Source organism: Diceros bicornis, unplaced genomic scaffold (genome assembly GCF_020826845.1).
Source record: "Diceros bicornis minor isolate mBicDic1 unplaced genomic scaffold, mDicBic1.mat.cur scaffold_95_ctg1, whole genome shotgun sequence".
In the NCBI taxonomy this organism is placed as follows: domain Eukaryota; kingdom Metazoa; phylum Chordata; class Mammalia; order Perissodactyla; family Rhinocerotidae; genus Diceros; species Diceros bicornis.
In genome coordinates, this window is record NW_026691844.1 from 851,608 (window position 1) to 871,153 (window position 19,546).

At 39.6% G+C, this 19,546-nt stretch overlaps 1 protein-coding gene across 1 annotated transcript in view; it reads left to right on the plus strand.

Moving 5' to 3' along the window:
* Positions 1 to 747: 747 nt before the first annotated feature.
* LOC131403897 (centrosomal protein kizuna-like) overlaps positions 748 to 19,546 on the plus strand; it is a 67,799-nt gene continuing 49,000 nt past the window's right edge. Inside the window, 2 exon segments of the mRNA XM_058538128.1 lie at positions 748 to 1,345; positions 1,790 to 2,105. Of these exon segments, the coding sequence (XP_058394111.1) occupies positions 748 to 1,345; positions 1,790 to 2,105 (914 nt within the window).

Here is a 19,546-nt window from a genome sequence, read left to right on the forward strand (position 1 = left end):
CCTCTCTCTTTTCAAGGAAGAGACAATGTTCATTCTCCTGATAGACGTGCCAGTAAATTTAAATTGCTTTAAATGTATTTAAAATTATTTGAAAATGTTCAGGAAAAACTGTTGTTGTTATTTGAGGTTGACTAGAAATTATGGCTGTTTGCACATATGCAGAATATTATAATGCAATCTTGAATGTTATTATTGGAGGGTTTTTTATATTACACATATTACCAGAAATAGAGTTTTGAAACCTCTGGTAGTCCTTTGTATGCATCTCTTTCTCTCCCTCTCCCTTTTTTTTTTTTTCCATCAGGTACCTTCCTAGCTCCATCAAATCTGAGCATCTCTGAGGAAAGTGGCTAGAACTCACAGCTTTTTTTTTTTTGCTTGTGCTAAAATATACATAACATAAAATTTACCATCTTAACCACATTTAAGTGTACAATTCAGTGGCGTTAAGTACATTCACATAGTTGTGCAATGTATGCATTTCTTTTTGAAAAATATAGATTCCATAGTTCCTTGACAATATTTGCTTTGTGAACCAACACTGTTTTTAAAATTAAAGAGTATGGACTATACCAGTTTTTTGCTCATTCATTTTGTAGGAAGCCATGAGTTTTATAAACATGGTAGCTGTTGATTTCAATGGTGATGCTTCCTTTTCCTCATTTCATTTCTGAAAACAACCTAAACAACCTAATTGTTCATACACAATACATTTAACTCACGTCTCTTTTGGTGCTGCAGGTTGCAATGCAGGCAGGGATTAACTTGGGGACAGCTGTGTCAAGAGGATTGTATCAACCAGCAACAATCTTTATGGGCCGCCAAATGTCAGCCATCTCAAGCGCTGGAGATGTTAGTACAGAGCAGAAATCTCCCCAACCCACGAAGAACTTCAGAACAATTCTTGACCCACGTTCACAGCAACAGACAGCCCAGAGCAGTGATGTGACAGACAGCTATGTAGTCTGCACTAATAGTGGCACACAGTGCTTAAATAAGTCTGACAAAATAGATGGAAGGACATCTCTTCAGATTGGTGAGAAAACGCCAGTCACAGCCAGCCCATTGTCTGAGGAGGAACAGACTCATTGCTTGGAGATAGGAAGCAACTCACGTCACGGCAAGAGTAATTTATCTGAAAGCAAAAAGTCTGCTGAACTCCATTCCCTGTTACGGGGAAGATTACGTCCAGGGAGCAGAACCACTGATTTAAAGTGTGACAGTTCCAGCAGATCAGGGGCATCAGAGGGAGAAATACTGACACGGGAACATATTGAAGTCAAGGAAGACAGTGCCAGACTACCAGTCGCTCCGATATCAGTCTCAGAATACTGTGCATCTGAAAGTAAGTGTTCTCAAGAGAAGCATTCTGCTCAGGAAGGTTTCTCAGGTGGGGTGAGAGGCTGAGATTGTTTGCTGATTTTTGTTGGTATTTAGTTTTTCTGGGTGGTAGTGGTCTTATGTAAGAACAAAGTGTACTCTCTAATTTTATCTTTTGTCAAAAAACAAAGTACAGTGGTGACTTTGCCAACAAATTCCATTCTAATGAATTCTTAAATATGTATGTGGAAATATTCTTACAAGCGAATTCTCTGATTTTTAAACTCATTGTTATATTTTTAATATATTTAATAAAATATTTTTAATGAGTTTTTAAATACTGTAATTAATCATGTATTGTTTCTACATGTTTTAACTGATGAATAATCCCATTCCGTGAGGTGGAACGTCTTACCTCGCTTCTCCCTGCACTTAGTGATCAGTAGTCTCTTCATATCCCCTCTTCCAGATCATCCTCCTCACGGGGACCCCGAGGCACAGAAGCCCTTCAGGAAAATGCAGCAACAGCAGGAAGAGGAAAGTCTGAGCAGCAGCAGTGACCTCACAGTTGCCGTAAGTGAAGATGGTCTGATTTTAGAGAGTCCAGAACCACAGCCAGATCCGAGTGACAAGATGGAGGGAGAAGATGGAATAGAGGCCTTAAAATTAATCCACTCTGAGCAAGAAAGAGGTGCCCTATCCACCGAAAAACATAATTGTATTTTGCAAACTCTAAGCTCTCCTGATTCAAAAAAGGAATCCTCCACTAACTCACCAACAAGAGAGTAAGCCATTGAATTTTTTTTTACTATTCTGTTTTTAATTATAGACGTTTTTAGAGATCATTCCACTGGGAATGTATTGTCGAACACTCAGTCATGAATGTATAAGTTCCTTACTCATAAATAATCTCTTAGCAAAGGTCTAATTTGCTTTCTTTTCTTTTTTTATAAAATAGCTTTAAAAGTCTGAATATCATTGAAATCATGGTGATTTGCAGTTTATAATTATATCCAAACAATCCCTGGTTAATTCATAAGTCATTCCCCCCACCCCTACCCTCCAGCCTTTTAAGAAAACAAATCATTTTGAAGTTGTGGTAACACAGAAGGTGACAAACGGTTAAACTTACTAGGAATTCAGCTTTAGAGGCTAGGAACTTTGTATCTAATTAATTTGCTTAATCCTAATATCCCTTGCCATGGTGTCATTTTTGTCATACGATTAAATATGAGTTAATAAGTTCTTCTAAGTGTATATCTAAGCCAGCTTTCCTTTTCTGAATGTAAATATGAGGACACTGGAATCTTTAATGTTAAATAGGAACAACATCAGTGTTATACATTTTGAGCACTTATTATAATATCCAACTCATGAAAGCTCATGTATAATTTTTTATTATTGATTGGAGGTACTAGGTGGAATTGTGTAGAAAACATGGAAACTGTTGAAAACCAATTCTGCAATGAAAAATAACTCTAATAGCATCAAATCTCTTTTAGGAGTGGAAGGAACCTACGTAACAAACTAAGGTAGATCTCACCTTTTAAAAATGAGGAAATCAAGGCTAGGGGCATAGGAATGACACGGAGGCCGTTGGGGCAGACCTTCCATACAGCCTGCCTCCCCAACCCACATGCCACCACTAGAATTTTCTGTTACACTGTGATGCCATCACTCTTTCTTTCCAACAGTCCCAGCAACAGTGAAAAGCCAAGTGGGCATCCTTGTATATGAGGGGATATGTTCTCTTTTAGAGCAGCGTTGCACCTTTAATGTATTGCCTCTTACCATTCATTATCTACTTATGGTGAAAATTTTAATTTATAGTCTGATTGACTTTAAAGTGATGTTCAAGAAATATTTATTAATAGCACATCCAAGTACAAAGTACTTGTACTGTGGATGGAAGAACCAACATGGTTCCTGTCATTGGGAAATTTGATTTATTAGAGTGGCAAGCCAAATGGATTTTTTTGTGTGTGTGTGAGGAAGATCGGCCCTGAGGTAACATCTGCCAATCCTCCTCTTTTTGCTGAGGAAGACTAGCCCTGGGCTAACATCCATGGCCATCTTCCTCCACTTTATATGGGACGCCGCCACAGCATGGCTTGACAAGTGGTGCGTCAGTGCGCGCCCGGGATCCAAACCAGCGAACCCCGGGCCGCCGCAGCGGAGCGCATGCACTTAACCGCTTGTGCCCCCGGGCTGGCCCCCCATTGGATTTTTCTAGTAAGAATACTTCTCTTGTCAAAGAGGTACAGGTATTATATACTACATCATCAGAAACTTTATTACTAGAGATAGAATGTATCTGTTTTGGGTTTCGTATTTGTAGGCTTCTTTTTATAGCAATTCATTGGACAAGTAAGTAGTTTGGTGGATTAACTGGGGGACTAGCGTACTTACCCAGGACTCAGGCTTTTTCTGAGATGAAAAAAGTTGGGTATGTGTATAGAATTAAGAATGTTCTCTCTCTCCTTCTCCTATATGACTGACTTTTTCCTATGATCTTAAAGCCAAGTTCCTCAGAATTTTGGGATATAGTTTTCCAAAATTTGTTAGAAAATATGGGCATTTGGGGAATTTTTGAATAGTTTGTCCTAATGGAATGGTCCCAGGATGAAAGGTCAGTCAGCAATGGTTGTTTTCTGTCTGTTACCAAATTTGAGCCCATTGATTTTTCTGTGGTAAAAGTACTACCCAGGGGCCGGCCCTGTGGCTTAGCGGTTAAGTGCGCGCACTCCGCTGCTGGCGGCCCAGGTTCGGATCCCAGGCGCACACTGACGCACCGCTTCTCGGGCCATGCTGAGGCCGTGTCCCACATACAGCAACTAGAAGGATTTGCATCTATGACATACAGCTATCTACTGGGGCTTTGGGGGAAAAAATAAATAAATAAATAAACAAAACAAAAAAAAAAGTACTACCCAGGAATAGGTTGAAGGTGGTTTAAATGATCCTGGTTAAACTGCTGACATCCTCACCGCTTTTGAGGCGCTGCGTTCTCTTATTTCCTCTTTAGCATGAGCTCTTCTCCTTGCTCTGAGGGTTAATTATTCATCTGAGACTATAGTGTCATATTTACAGAGCTAATACTATGACCTCAAAGGTTCATTATCTCAGTTTACTTTAGGGTCTGTTGGGGGCCTGGAGAAAAGTCACTTGAATGAATTTTAGTTAACAAAGATCGAGAGATGGGACAAAGGAAGACACATAGAAGGATCTGAACAGGAAAGCGGAACCTCTGATTTGATGAGAATGATGATAGATACTATGTTTGAGCACATCTATGTGCCAGCTGAGTTGCTGACCTTGAACATAAAACTTGGTCTTAAGCTTCCTGGCAGTGAAGGGAAAATAGATGTGCAGTATGCAGCGTAGTTTCCATCTGAGGAGAAAAGTGAAATCAAGGGTGACTTTTGGTGGTGTTTTCTCTTGTTTTTTGTTTGTTTTATTTAAAAAAACTTTTTAACAGCTTTATTGAGATATAATTCACGTACCATACAATCCACCCATTTAAAGGGTATAATTCAAGAGTTTTTGGCATATTATATTATTAATATTTAAATGCTGTGTTAAAATGTATATAACATAAAATTTTCCATTTTTAAGTGTACAATTTAGTGACGTTAATTATGTTCATGATATTGTACAACCATCACCACTACCTATTTCCAAAACTTTTTTGTCCCCCTTATATATTTGTCCTTTTGGTCTATTTCAATTCACATAACATTTTCAAGATTCATCCATGTTGTAGCAGGTATCAGAACTTCATTCCTTTTTAGGCTAAATAATATTCCAGTGTATGGATATACCACATTTTGTTTATCCATTCATCTGTTGATGGACATATGGATTGCTTCTCTGTTTAAAAGCCAAGCATCTTTGAGAAGGTTCATGACCCACCCCCATGGATATTTCCAGATAATTGAAGACCAGCTTGTGCTTCCTGCACAGTTCCTTCATTGCAAGCTATAATTCACATTTCTCACAAGGAAGCATATTAGAATGAAGCTGAGTAAAAGCAATGTTGTTAAAAAGGAGGACCTTGAATCTCATTGTTAAAGAGTAGTTTGCTGCAAACATTGGTACAAAGCTTCATGACCTAAAACACCAGACATTTATTATTTTTCAGGTGCCAGGTGGTTGGCCCAGTGTCATTTGGGGCTACAAGAATTATTTGGCCAGGTGTCCCTTATCGTCCAGTAGAGTAGTCCAACCTCAGTCACCTGGTGGTGGTAGCAGGGTTCCCAGCACAGCAAGAGGGCAAGCCCCAGTGCACAAATGCTTTAAAGTGTCTGCTTGTGTCAGGTTTGCTCATGTCCCATTGGCTAAAGAAAGTCACAGGACCCAGCCTAGAGTCAAGAGGTGAAAAAATATAATCCACCTCTTGATGGGATGAGTGGCAAAGTCACATTGCAAATGATTGCACACAGGAATGGGAAGATTACGGTTGCTTTTTGCAATCCACCACAGTACTTGAGGACAAATTCAAATGAAGATAACCTCAGTGTGAGTCAAAAGGGTCAGGAAAGGTTTTATCCCGGGGTGTTGATGCAGCATCTTGAAGGCTGTAAAGGCTTGAATAAGAAGGAGGAGGGAAAGGAGTGAATGAGGTCTGGAGGAAGAGTGCAAGAAGGAATGCAGATACAGAGAACACAAAGGGCGTGGGAGGGCAGAGCAAAGCGTGTGACTAAGGGCTCATTGAGCAGGGCTTGTTGGAGTAAAGGTTTAAAATGTTGCCTGGGTCATGTTTGAGAAAGACCTTGAATATCAGGGTAAAGAATTTAAAGTTCCTTCTCTGTGTTTTCCAGAACTATTGAAGGTTATTTTAAGAGAAGAGTGGTATGGTGAGTAACTTGATTTAGGAGAATTAATCTGACATCATTAGTTTCATCAGGATTAATTGTATACACTGGTGGGCAGAATTCTGAGATGGCCCCTGAGGTTCCTGCCCCCTGATGTACACTCTGTATAATCCCCTCACTTTGCGTGTGGGCAGGACTGTGAGTTTGAAGGATTTCCTTTCTGTGATTAGGCTATGTTACGTGACAGAGGTAAAGAATTTTGCAAACATAATGAAAGTCCCCAAATCAGTTGACTTTGAGGTAATCAAAAAGGAATTGTTCGGGGTGGGCCAGACCTAAACAGATCAACCTTTAAAAGGGACTGGGCACTTACTGAAATCAGATTCAAAGCAGCTGAGATACTCTCCTGTTCACCTGAAGAAGCAAACTTGCCATCTTATGATGAAGGCCACGTGGCAGACGATGGTATGTGCCCTGTGGGAGCTGAGGGCCTCAGTCCTATAGCCACGAGGACCTGAATTCTGCCAACAACCAGTGAACTTGGAAGAGGACCCTGAGCTTTAAATGAGATTGCCTATGAGGAGATGATAAAGATTAAATGAGATCATAAGGGTGAAGCCGTTATCCAATAGGGCTGGTCTCTTAAAAGAAGAGGAAGAGACACCAGAGCTTTCTTTCTCTGCCATGTGAGGACACAGTGAGAGGTGGCCATCTGCAAGTCTCACTAGGAACCAAATCAGCTGACACCTTGATCTTGGACTTCCCTGCCTCTAGAATTGCAAAAAATAAATTTTTGTTGTCTAAATCACCCAATTTGTGATATTTTGTTATGGCAACCTGAGCAGACTAATAAACCTGGCTAGAGGTTTATCCATTTTGTTGGGTTTTTCCCCAAAGAACCAGCTTTTTGTCTTTTGATTTTCTTTATTGTTTGCCTATTTTCAATTTCATTGGTTTCTGCTCTAAATTTTATTACTTCTTTTCTTCTGCTCACTTTGAATTTAATTTGCTCTTCTCTTTTCTAGTTTCCTAAGGTGGGAGCTTTGATTATTGACTTTTAGAGCTTTCTTCTTTTCTAATGTGTGCATTCAGTGCTATAAATTTCCCTGGAAGCACTGCTTTCACTGCATCCCACAAATTTTGATAAGTTGTATTTTCATTTTCGTTCAGTTCAAAATATTTTTAAATTTCTTCTGAGACTTCCTCTTTTACCCATGTGTTTAGGAGTGTGTTGTTTAATCTCCAAATATTTTGAGATTTCCTAGCTATATTTCTGTTATTGATCTCAGTTTAATTCTGTTGTGGTCTGAGAACATACTTTCTATGACTTCTGTTCTTGTAACTTTGTTGAGGTGTGTTTTATGGCCCAGAATGTGGTTTGTCTTAGCAAACGTTCCATGTGACCATGTGTATTTTGCTGTTGTTGGATGAAGTATCTTATAAATGTCGATTAGATCCAATTTAATGGTGCTATTCAGTTTAGCTATATCCTTGCTGCTTTTTACCTGCTGGATATGTTAGTCACCGACAGAGGTGACTAAATATTCAACTATAATAGTGGCTTTATCTATTTCTCCTTGCAGTTCTATCACTTTTTGCCTGTGTATTTCAATGCTCTGTTGTTAGGTGCATACACTTTAAGGATTTTTGTGATATTCCTAGGTGTAGATTTTTTGGGTAATTATCCTACTTGGTGTTCTCTGAGCTTCCTGGATCTGTAGTTTGGTGGTATATGTTGTTAACTTCGGAAAATTCTTAGCCATTATTACTTCAAATATTCCTTCTGCTCCTTTCTCTCTTTCTCCTCCTTCTGGTATTCCCATTACTTGTATGTTACACCCTTTGTAATTATCCTACAATTCTTGGATGTTCTGTCCCATTTTTTTTTCATTCTTCCTTCTCTTCGCATTTCAGTTTGGGAAATTTGTACTGACATATCCTCAAGCTCACTGATTCTTTCCTCAGCTATGTCCAGTCTGTTGGTGAGCCCCTCATAGATGGTCTGTTTTGAGTTTGATGTTTAGTTTTTTGGTTTTGAAATTATGTAGACCATTTAAAATTAATTATTTTTTATAAACCCCTGTATTAAAGAACCAAACTGTTCTCTCTTCTAGTTATAGTACCTTAGTTGAAAATCCCATTTTGTAATTCCATTTTGAGTCAACCAAAGTTTCCTGAATACCTAGTAGGCCCAAAGCTCTGTACTGTGAGGTATGGGGTTGTAGCAATCTGAAATATGGCTGCAAATTCTTCAACACTCCTCTTATTAAAAGATGGGATCTCTCTCCCCTTCCCTTGAATATGGATGGGCTTATGACTGCTTCAACCAAATAGAGCATGGTAGAATTGATCCTCTATGACTTCCAAAGTTGAGTTATAAAAGGCCGTGCAGTTGCCACTCTTTTTGCTGGAACATGTGTTCTTGGAACCCTGAACCACCATGTAAGAAGTCTGACTATTCTGAGACTGCCGTGGTAAAGAAATTATGTGTAGGTGCTCTAGACTGTGGTCCCAGCTGTGCCCATCCTTGCAGCTATCCCCTCCAAAGTACCAGACATGTAGGCGAAGCCTTCTTGGACCCTCTACCAAGTGCATCCACCAGCTGATATCACTGAATAACCTCTCTCAATAATACCTAAAACAGAAGAATCCACTCAGCCAAGCCCTGACTGATTTTCTGATCCACAAAGTCATTAGATAGAATAAAATGGTGGTGTTTTTTTTTTTTATTATTGTTTTTTGTGTGTGTGTGTGTGTGTGTGTAAGGAAGATCAGCCCTGAGCTAACATCCATGCCAATCCTCCTCTTTTTGCTGAGGAAGACTGGCCCTGAGCTAACATGCATGCCCATCTTCCTCTACTTTATATGGGATGCCGCCACAGCATGGCCTGACAAGTGGTGCGTGGTGCCCACCCGGGATCCAAACCCAGGCTGCCAGCAGCGGAGAGCGCACACTTAACCACTACACCACGGGGCCGGCCCCAAAATGGTTGTTGTTTTAAGCTACAAAGCTTTGGGGTAGTTTGTTACGAGTCTATAGATAGCTAGTATAGGACTTTGTTCATTTAACATTAAATATTTACTGAGTGCCTACTCTGTCCCAGGCACTACTCTTGCTCTTATGGTATTTATGATCATGCGTGTGGAGGGGAGGAAGAAAACACAAACCAATAAACAATCTGTGTGAAAATATTATGACAAAGTACGAGCAGGTTAAGTGCATAGAGAATGCATAGATGCAATTTAGTGTAGGATACTCAGGGAAAGTCTCTGTGGTGATTTGACATTTGAGAGGAGATCTAAAGTGAGTGAGAGTAAGCCACATTAAATTGTACCCATGCCTTCTCTGTCTATTTAACCTGCTTTATTCTTTGTTACCTTAATTTTCACCCTGGTATATTTGTTTGTTTATCAATTTATGTTTCATTTCTCTCCTTCAGTGTCTTGGAGATGAGTGGGATATATCTTGAGGACGAGAATACCATGCAGCAGGAACAGCAAGTACACAGGCCCTCTAGTGGCAGCATACGTGGTGTTTCTAGGAACAGCAAAGAAGCCAGTGCAGCTGGACCACAACAGGTGAGTGAGGAAGGTAGGAGATGGAGTGAGAGAAATATCAGTGGGCCACATCACAAAGGGTCTTGTAGGCTGTAGGAAGAACTTTGGATTGTGCTTCAAGGGAGGTGAAGAACCACTCTGGCTGCTTAATGGAAAATGAACTGTAGGGGACAGGGTGGGAGCAAGGAGACCTGTTTAGAGAATATTACAGTAATCTAGGGAGTAGGTGGTGGTGCCTTGGGCCAGGGTGGCAGCAGTGAGAAGTGTCAAATTCTGGATATACATATATTTTTTGTGTTTAAAAAAAAACACAGGGCCGGCCCCGTGGCTTAGCGGTTAAGTGCGCGCGCTCCGCTGCTGGCGGCCCAGGTTCAGATCCCGGGCGCGCACCGACGCACCGCTTCTCCGGCCATGCTGAGGCCGCGTCCCACGTACAGCAACTAGAAGGATGTGCAACTATGACATACAACTATCTACTGGGGCTTAGGGGGGGAAAAATAAATAAATAAAATAAAATAAAATAATACATAACATGAGATCTATCCTCTTAACATTTTTTAAGACTTTATTTTTTGGAACAGTTTTAGGTTCACAATAAAATTAAGAATTAGGTACAGAGATTTCCTATATACCGCCTGCCCCTACACATACATAGCCTCCCCCATCATCAATATCCTACACCAGAGTGGTACATTTGTTACAACTGATGAACCTGCATTGACACATCATAATCACCCAAAGTCCACAATTTATATTACAATTCACCCTTGGTATTGTACATTCTATGAGTTTGAACAATGTATAATGACATGTATCCATCATTATAGTATCATAAAGAGTATTTTCACTGCCCTAAAAATCCTGTGTGCTCTACCTATTCATACCCCCACCCCCACCCCCTGCTAACTACTGATCCTTTTACAGTTTATAGTTTTGGCTTTTCCAGAATGTCATATTCTTGAAATCGTATAGTATGTAGCCTTTTCAGATTGGGTTCTTTCACTTAGTAATATGCCTTTGAGGTTCCTCCATGTCTTTTTGCGGCTTGATAGATCATTTCTTTTTAGTGCTGAATAATATTATGTTGTCTTGATGTACTGCAGTTTATCCATTCACCTACTGGAGGACATCTTTGTGACTTCCACATTGTTGGCAATTATGAATAAAGCTGCTGTAGACATCCATGTGCAGGTTTTTGTGTGGATGTAAGTTTTCAGTTCATTTGGGTAAATACCGAAGAGTGCAATTGCTGGATTGTTTGGTAAGACTATGTTTAGTTTTATAAGAGGCTCCCAAACTGTCTCCCAAAGTGGCTGTACCATTTTGCATTCCCATCAGCAATGAATGAGAGTTCTTGTTTCTATAATCCTTGTTAGCATTTGTTATTGTCAGTTTTTTTGGATTTTAGCCATTCTAATAGGTATGTAATGATATCTTCTTGTTTTAATTTGCTGTTCCCTAATGACATATGATGTTGAGTATCTTTTCATATGCTTATTTACCATCTGTATATCTTCTTTGGTGAGGTGTCTGTTCAGATCTTTTCCCGTTTTTTAATTGGGTTATTCGTTTTCTTATTGTTGAGTTTTAAAGAGCTCTTTGTATATTTTGGATATAAGTCCTTTATCAGATGTGTCTTTTGCAAATATTTTCTCCCAGTCTGTGGCTTGTCTTCTCATTCTCTTGATGTTATCTTTTGCAGAGCATAAGTTTTTTAATTTTAACGAAGTCTAGCTTATTAGTTATTTTGTTCGTGGATCATGTCTTTAGTGTTGTGTCTAAAAAGTCATCACCAGGGCCGGGCCCGTGGCTTAGCGGTTAAGTGCGCGCACTCCGCTACTGGCGGCCCGGGTTCAGATCCCGGGCGTGCACTGACGCACTGCTTCTCTGGCCATGCTGAGGCTGTGTCCCACATACAGCAACTAGAAGGATGTGCAACTATAACATACAACTATCTACTGGGGCTTTGGGGAAAAAAAAAAAAAAAGGAGGAGGATTGGCAATAGACGTTAGCGCAGAGCCGGTCGTCCTCAGCAAAAAGAGGAGGATTAGCGTGGATGTTAGCTCAGGGTTGATCTTCCTCAGAAAAAAATAAAAAATAAATAAACAAATAAAAAGTTATCACCATACCCAAAGTCATCTAGACTTTCTCCTATGTTATCTTCTAGGAGTTTTATGGTTTTATATTTTACATTTAGGTCTGTGATCCATTTTGAGTTAATTTTTGTGAAGGGTATAAGATCTGTGTCTAGATTCATTTTTGTTCATGTGGATATCCCGTTCCAGCACCATTTATTGAAAAGTTAACATTTTTACATGTACAGTACAATATTGTTAACTGTAAGCACACTGTTGTATACCATATCCCTAGAACTTTTTCATCTTGAACGACTGAAACGTCATACTCATTGAACAGTAAATCCTCATTTCCCTCTTCCCCCAGCCCCTGGCAACCGCCATTCTACTTTCTACTTCTATGAATTTGACTACTTCAGATATCTCATATAAGTGGAACCAACCAGTGTTTGTCCTTCTGTGACTGACTTATTTCGTGTAGCATGATGTCCTCAAGGTTCATCCATGTTGTAGCATCTGACAGGATTTCCTTCTTTTTATGGCTAAATAATATTCCATTGCATGTATATACTACATTTTCTTTATCCATTCATCTGTCGATGACATTTAGTTTGTTTCCCCCTCTTGGCTATAATGCTGCAGTGAATAATGCTGCAGTGAACATGGGAGTGCGGCTATGTCTCTGAGATCCTGATTTCAGTTCTTTTGGATAAATACCCAGAGTGAGATTGCTGGATCATATGGTAGTTCTATTTTTAATTTTTTGAGGAACTTCCATGCTGTTTTCCATAGCGGCTGCAACATTTTACACTCCCACTAATAGTGCACAGGGTTCCAGTTTTTCCACATCCTCAACAATACTTGTTCTTTTCTTTTCTTTCCTTTTTTTTTTAATAATGGCCATCCTAACAAGTATGAAGTGATATCTCATTGTGGTTTTGATTTGCATTTCCCCGATGATAAGTAATGTTAAGCATCTTTTCATATACCTGTTGGCCATTTATATATCGTCTTTTGAGAAATATCTATTCAAATCCTTTCTCCATTTTTTAATCAGGTTATTTGGTTTTTTGCAGTTGAGTTGTTAGAGTTCCTTTTGTATTTTGGATGTTAACCTCTTATCAGATATATGGTTTGCAGATATTTTTCCCATTCTGTAGGTTGCCTTTTCACTCTGTTGATTGTTTCCTTTGCTGTGTAGAAATTTTCTAGTTTGATGTAGGCCCACTTATCTATTTTTGCTTTTGTTGCCTGTGCTTTTGATGTCATATTTAAGAAATCATTGCTAAGACCAATGTCAGGCAGCTTTTCCCCTATGTTTTCTTCTAGGAGTTTTACAGTTTCAGGTCTTACGTTTAAGTTGATTTTTAAGTCTATTTTGAGTTGATTTTTGTGTATAGTGTAAGATAAGGGTCCAGTTTTATTCTTTTGCACGTGAATAACAGCACCATTTGTTGAAGAGACTATCTTTTCCCCATTGTGCCTCCTTGATGCCTTTGTCAAAGATCAGTTGACTATATATATGTGGATTTATTTCTGGGTTTCTATTCTGTTCCATTTGTCTGTGTGTCTGTGTTTATGCCAGTACCATACTGTTTTGATTATTGTAGCTTTGTAATATGTTTTGCAATCAGTAGATGTGACTCCTCCAGCTTTGTTCATTTTCTCCATGTTATTTTGGCTATTCAGAGTCCTTTGTGGTTCCATATGAATTTTAGGATTGGTTTTTCTATTTCTGTGAAAAATGCCATTGGGATTTTGATAGGGATTGCATTGAATGTGTAGCTCACTTTGGATAGTGTGAACATTTTAACAATATTAAATCTTCCAATCCATGAATATGAGATATCTTTCCATTTGTCTGTCTCTCCTTTAATTTCTTTCAGCTATGTTTTGTAGTTTTTAATGTACAAGTCTTTTGCCTCCTTGGTTAAATTTATTCCTAAGTATTTTATTCTTTTTGATACTATTGTAAATGGGATTGTTTTCTTTGGATTGTTATATAGAAATGCAACTGATTTTTGTATGTTGATTTTGTATCCTGCAACTTTACTGAATCATCAGAGTATAAATGCACTTTAAAGCCGTGGACCCTGAGAAGAACATTAGGCAATGAGTGTGAATAGGAAAGCAGCCCAAGGCCTGGCTCCATATTCAAGGTCAGGAAAATGAGAAGGAAACAGCAAAGGAGTTTGAGGCGAAGCTGCAGGGAAGAATCAAGAGAACCAAGAAGAAGTTGTGCTGCAGATGCCAAGTGGAGTATTTCAAGTGAGGTTTAGAAGGATTAAATAACCTTAGAGGTGCAGCTAGCGTTCGAACTGACCGCCGGATGCCAGAATTCATGCTCTTAATTTCTGTGCTCTACCATGCAAATCACAATCATAATGGTGATATACCCTTCAATAGCACCCACTCTGTGCCAGGCACTGTTCTGAAGAGCTTTGTTTATAATAATCCATTTATTCCTATCATCATTACCCTTTTACAAAGGAGAAAACTGAGACACAGAGAAGTTATGTTCAAAGTCACAAAGTGGCTCAGTGTACTTTGAGCTCGGCCGTCTGGGTCCAGAGTCTGTATTCTTAACTGATACCCTGGGCTGGTTCCCAGTAACTCTCTACTGCCTAAAAAACTGGAATATCAGAGATAATATTTCATTAGGTTGAATAAGGAAGCTCCAGAAGCAAATGAGATTATTTAATTAGGAAAAGAAAAGAAAACTAAGCGGTGGCAATTTGAGCTTTTGCTCTGTCCGTATTGATTTTTGTGCCTTCCAGCCTCAAATAAGCTGAGGAAGTGCTGTGTGCCCTTCTTCAAGCTGAGCAAAGTACTCGCAGAGTTGCTTTGTTCCTTCCCCCCTGGAGTATGGCTGACAGCAAAACGTAATGCTGCCTTTTACACTAAATAAATGAAAGCCTTGGTTTCTCAGGGTCATAAAAATGTGATCACATGAAGTGAATCTCCTCTAGTGATTTTAATTTAGCCCCTCTTCAAAGTTAAATATGGGAAGGAGGTTCTTGCATCTGAAATTCTTGCATAAAACTGTGTTTCTTGTGGCATTTACCCGCAAGTCACTCTAAGCGGAGCTGGAAGCATGTTTATCGATTCAGTGTTCCTTCAGATGTGATGATGCCTTCAGGTGTCTGCTTCACTTGCTTTTTTTCTTCACCACTGTCTCTTGTTTTTCCTGGACCTGACCTCTGCCCCTCAACAAGTGGCCCCCTGAGCTTTTTCTTGCTGCCCCACAAATGATCGCTTTTGTTCCCAAAGTAAGGTTGTGCATTACACTTTTGAAAAGATAACCTGGTGCCAGCAGGTGGGGCTGTCAGTGTATCCCCTTCCTGTTCTGCCTGGCACTTCATTCCCCAGTCTTGCCTGTGCCTCTCCTGTTAGCTCACCTACTTTGATCTGAAAAATCTAAGACTTTCCTTATCTTTATTTTGGTTTAAATTTTTACAAGTCCAGAACCAGGCTTCCAAGAGGGCAGCAGTCCTCAGACCAGATGGTCAGCGAAGTAGGCATTAACTGTCACTCAGTGTCTGTACGGGAGATGTTAAAAGAAGTCTCCATTGACCGACCTGAACCTGGTTCCCCAGCCTTTCCCACCCTTCTCGCCATAGGCTTCTGGCCTCAGTCAGAAGAGGTGGGTGCCCTAGAGCAAAGGCAGGAGTCGGGGATACCGAGAACACTCGCAGAGGTTAAAACCAGAGGAACTTGTAACATTTCTTGCAAGACAGGTGCACTGATGAAAATTCTCTCAATTTTTGTCTGCTTTTTCCATTTCTTAAATGCTTATACGTATATTGATGTTTTCATTCATCTTGAGTCAATTTTGAAAATGTAGTGTTGGGGGAAGAGGGAGAATCTCCCTCTGCCCTTTCCCTTAAGGTTCTTCTGGCTGGCCAAATAATCAACACGACAGGTTAGCAGGAGAAAATAATACCAAGTTTAATAACACGTATACATGGGAGAAAGCAGGGACACTGCGTTTATCAACACAATAGCAGAAATTCTCGTCTTAAATACCATGTTCAGCCAATGACAAAGGAGGATTTTGGGGGTGGGGGGAGTCAGTTACAGGAGATTACCACTAAAGCACAGTAAACAAGAGTAAGGTTTATTATGCAGCCCCAAGGCCTCACCTTCCACATTGATAAGTCTCTAGAAATGAGCTCATCCCCCCTCTTCCCAATACAGAGAGGGAGATACCTTTACAAATGGAGACTTTCCTTGTAAATGTAAATGATTGTCTGGCAACTCCTCGCAGGGTCATCCAGAGAATGTGGCCAGAGAGACAGAACTTCTGATAAGAGGGGCTTGTTGGTGCCTTTCCTATTGTAACATTTATCCTACATTATCTTTACAGCCATCATGATAGATCTGTTCCAGGAAGGAGTTACTATGTCACATTCTTTAGGCAGTTAGTGGGGGAGGTCAAATGTCCCTAGAGAAAACAGCCAAGGTAAAGAGATAGATTTCAGGGTGGCCAAATCTTGATCTCCCACAGTAGAGTGTACTAGAAAAATTTTCTAGTTTCTTAATACTTTTCTAAGTTTTCAAATTTGTGGGCAGCTTTTATATTTTACAATTTTTTTTCTTTTTTTTTTTCTGAGGAAGATCATCCCTGAGCTAACATCTGTTGCCAGTCTTCCTGTATCTTGGGTGTGGGTCACCACCACAGCATGGCTGCCGACAAGTGGTGTAGGTCCACGCCCGGGAACTGAACCTGGGCCGCCAAAGTAGAGCATGCCAAACTTAACCACTAGGGCACGGGGCTGGACCCTATATTTTAGAATTTTTACCGTGTCAATAATTATGTTTCTTTTTCATTCATAATTTTATGTCTGCCCAACTTTTTTCATCAATCAATCCTGCATGAGATTTGTCTATTTTATTAATTTCTCCAAATAATCAGATTTCATCCCATCTGTTGCTTTTTAAAAATCTCATTTGTTTCTGTTATTACGTTTATTATTCCCTTTTTACTTTGCTTGGTTTTACCATGTGGTTTTTTTCTAACTGAGTTGAATGCCTAATTTTCAATCTTTCCCATTTTAGAACATATACTTTTGAGGCTTTAAATTTCCATGTAAGTACTGCTTGACTTGCACCCCACTGGTTTTGACAAATAATGCTATCACTCCCATTCAGTTTTAAGTATTTTAATTTAATTATCTAAATGTTTATAATTATTATATCTTTTTCTTTGACATAGGTATTATGTAAAATGATTTTTGGTTGTTTCTAAACATATTAGGGGAAAAGAGGATTCTCTTTTCATTATAGATTTCCAATTTTATCACATTGTTGGCAGAGAATGTGTTCTGAACAACATCTGTCCTTTGGTCTTTGTTGATTGGCCATAGTAATGGCCAATTTTTATAAATGCCCATAATGCTTGAAAACATGTATATTCACTCTTCATTGGGTAGGGTTCTGTATGTTTCCATTAGCTCGAGCTTAATAATTACATGATTCTAATCACCTATATATTTACTAATTTTTGTTTCATCTATAAGTTTCTGACCTTTCAAAATCTATTGTTAATTAATATTTTTACTTTCTTTCCAGGCAGTATAAGTACCTTAGAGACTGTATCTCCATTTCTTCCCCATGGGTCTGCTTCTGTTTTCTTTTCTTTCTCTCGCTTTTTAATCGCTCTTGTCTTGTTTTTCTCAAATCTCTGGCAATTTTTGAATGGATATTGTGTAGGAGAATTCTGGGAGTGATTTGAGGACAAGGAAGTTTTCCTCCTCTAAAGAGGATTTGCATTTGCTTCTGGCAGGCACCTGGGGCAGAAGTGATCCTGGGTCCCTTTCATCCAGGTTGAAGAATTGAGACAGTGTGAAGCCAGGCCTTGGTCCCTTTGAGGGCCAGACTCCGTTTCACCGTTATCCACAGGAAGCAGCCCTTTGAAGTTCCAGTTCAAAGTGTGGGTGATTTATTAGGGTTCCCCTTCGTTGGTAGACCTGGACTTCAGTTTTTATTCTCCCACTCTGTGGGATTGCCTGAAGCTCCACTCAGCTTCTCAGACTCTCAGCTGCCTTTTCTGGAATTGGCACATGCCCTTCAAAGAAAAATTGCCCCAGATGTTAGGCTTATCTCTCTGAATTTCCTTTTTTTCTAGGTTTTGATCCTGTAATTCATCACTGCCTTATCTCTCTAAGCTATCAAAGAGATATTTTTTATACTTTTTTTTGTTCTTAGTGCAAGGATTGGCCCGCATTAGCCAGGATGCCTTTACAAGAAGCAGAAGTCCTTGTCATGTGCTCTTTTTAAAATAAATTTTATTATTGAAGTATAGCCTACATACTAGTGAACAAAGCATGAGTGTACTGTTCCATTAATTATCACAGAGTGAACACAGCTGGTAACCCCCACCCAGTCAAGAAATAGTATCAGCACCCTGAAGCCTACCTTGTGTCTCTTCCTCCCTTCTCCCTCATAGTCGCTTCCACTTGGCTGCTGCTTCCTGTCTGAAGGCCGGGGAAACCAGATATCGTTTGGCCACTTTCAGTTTTAGTTATGAAATGCATAGCTTTGACAAAGTCATTTCTAATTTAATTTGTCTTTTACCTTTTAAATCTATTGGTGGAACAGTTTTCTCCCCTTCCATTTCATCTTTCTTTCCTTGTGATGAGCCCTCCCAAGTCTTTTAACAATTTGTCCTTTTAGATTATACACAGTACTTTCTTATTTTATTATGTGTGGTTACTAGAAAGCCTTCCAAACTCATAACCGTCTGCTGACATGGAGAATATGCGATTTCAGAATATTATGTTTTGTACACATTTATGAAAAATTATCCAGAATATGAACCTGTTCCCTTTTATTTCTCCTGTCAGGCTAGCCCTGTCCCTAATTCCCTTTCTTTAACTAGAGATGATCACAAGAAACAAATCAGGAACTTAGTGATTTGTTTGGAATGTTCTCTTTCTCTTTCCCTGCTCTAGACCACAGGAAGACTGGCAGAGCCATGACCTTTTGTGATTATAGTCTTGGATCTCCTTTTGACCAGTATCATCTTTTGACTAATTAAATTTGACTTCAAAGTTCTAGTTTACTATCTTCATCAGATTGATTTTTTCAGCTAAAGCACCTGGTACAGTGGCTGGCACATGTTGGCATTTGATAGTTAATGGTAATCTGATAGTGTGGTTCTGGAAGTCAAGATGCAGGGACATACATGACATATAAAGGGAATGGCCAACCTCTTTTTTTTTTTAAGTCAGAAATGAACTTGGCTTCTGTCTCTCCTACTCTGACTCTTAGCAATTTGATAAATTTAATTTCTAGCATCAATGAATCAGAATCCTGACAAAATGGACAGTTTGTTTTATTTAGCCCTTTTCACTGAGAAGTGTTGGGTATGATGCACCGTAAGTAGAGCTTGTGCTTAGCATCAGTACATGAGGTCACCAGCGAGGCTCCAGAAGTCTGCGAGTTCAACCAGGAAATCATCATCCAATTGGGTGTGATCAGAAGTTTTCCTAAAACCTGAGATACCTTCCAAAAACAAGATAATCAGGGCGGAAAATTGATCATAAAGGAAAATCGTAGACCAGGGAGCTGTAAGAGGCTCTCTGAAGCAAGGATGTGTGAGCAGCTGGAAAAGGGTCAGCCTGCAGCTGGGGAAAGGGAAGGCGAGAGGCAGAATTGAGCAATTATGTACTGGGTAGTACTGTTCTGCGGAGGAGGGTGCTGAGTCCGGGGTGGACAACTTGGGAAATGTCCTCTGGAGTGGGACAGTGGTGTTTTACCACACTTCACTGTGGCCT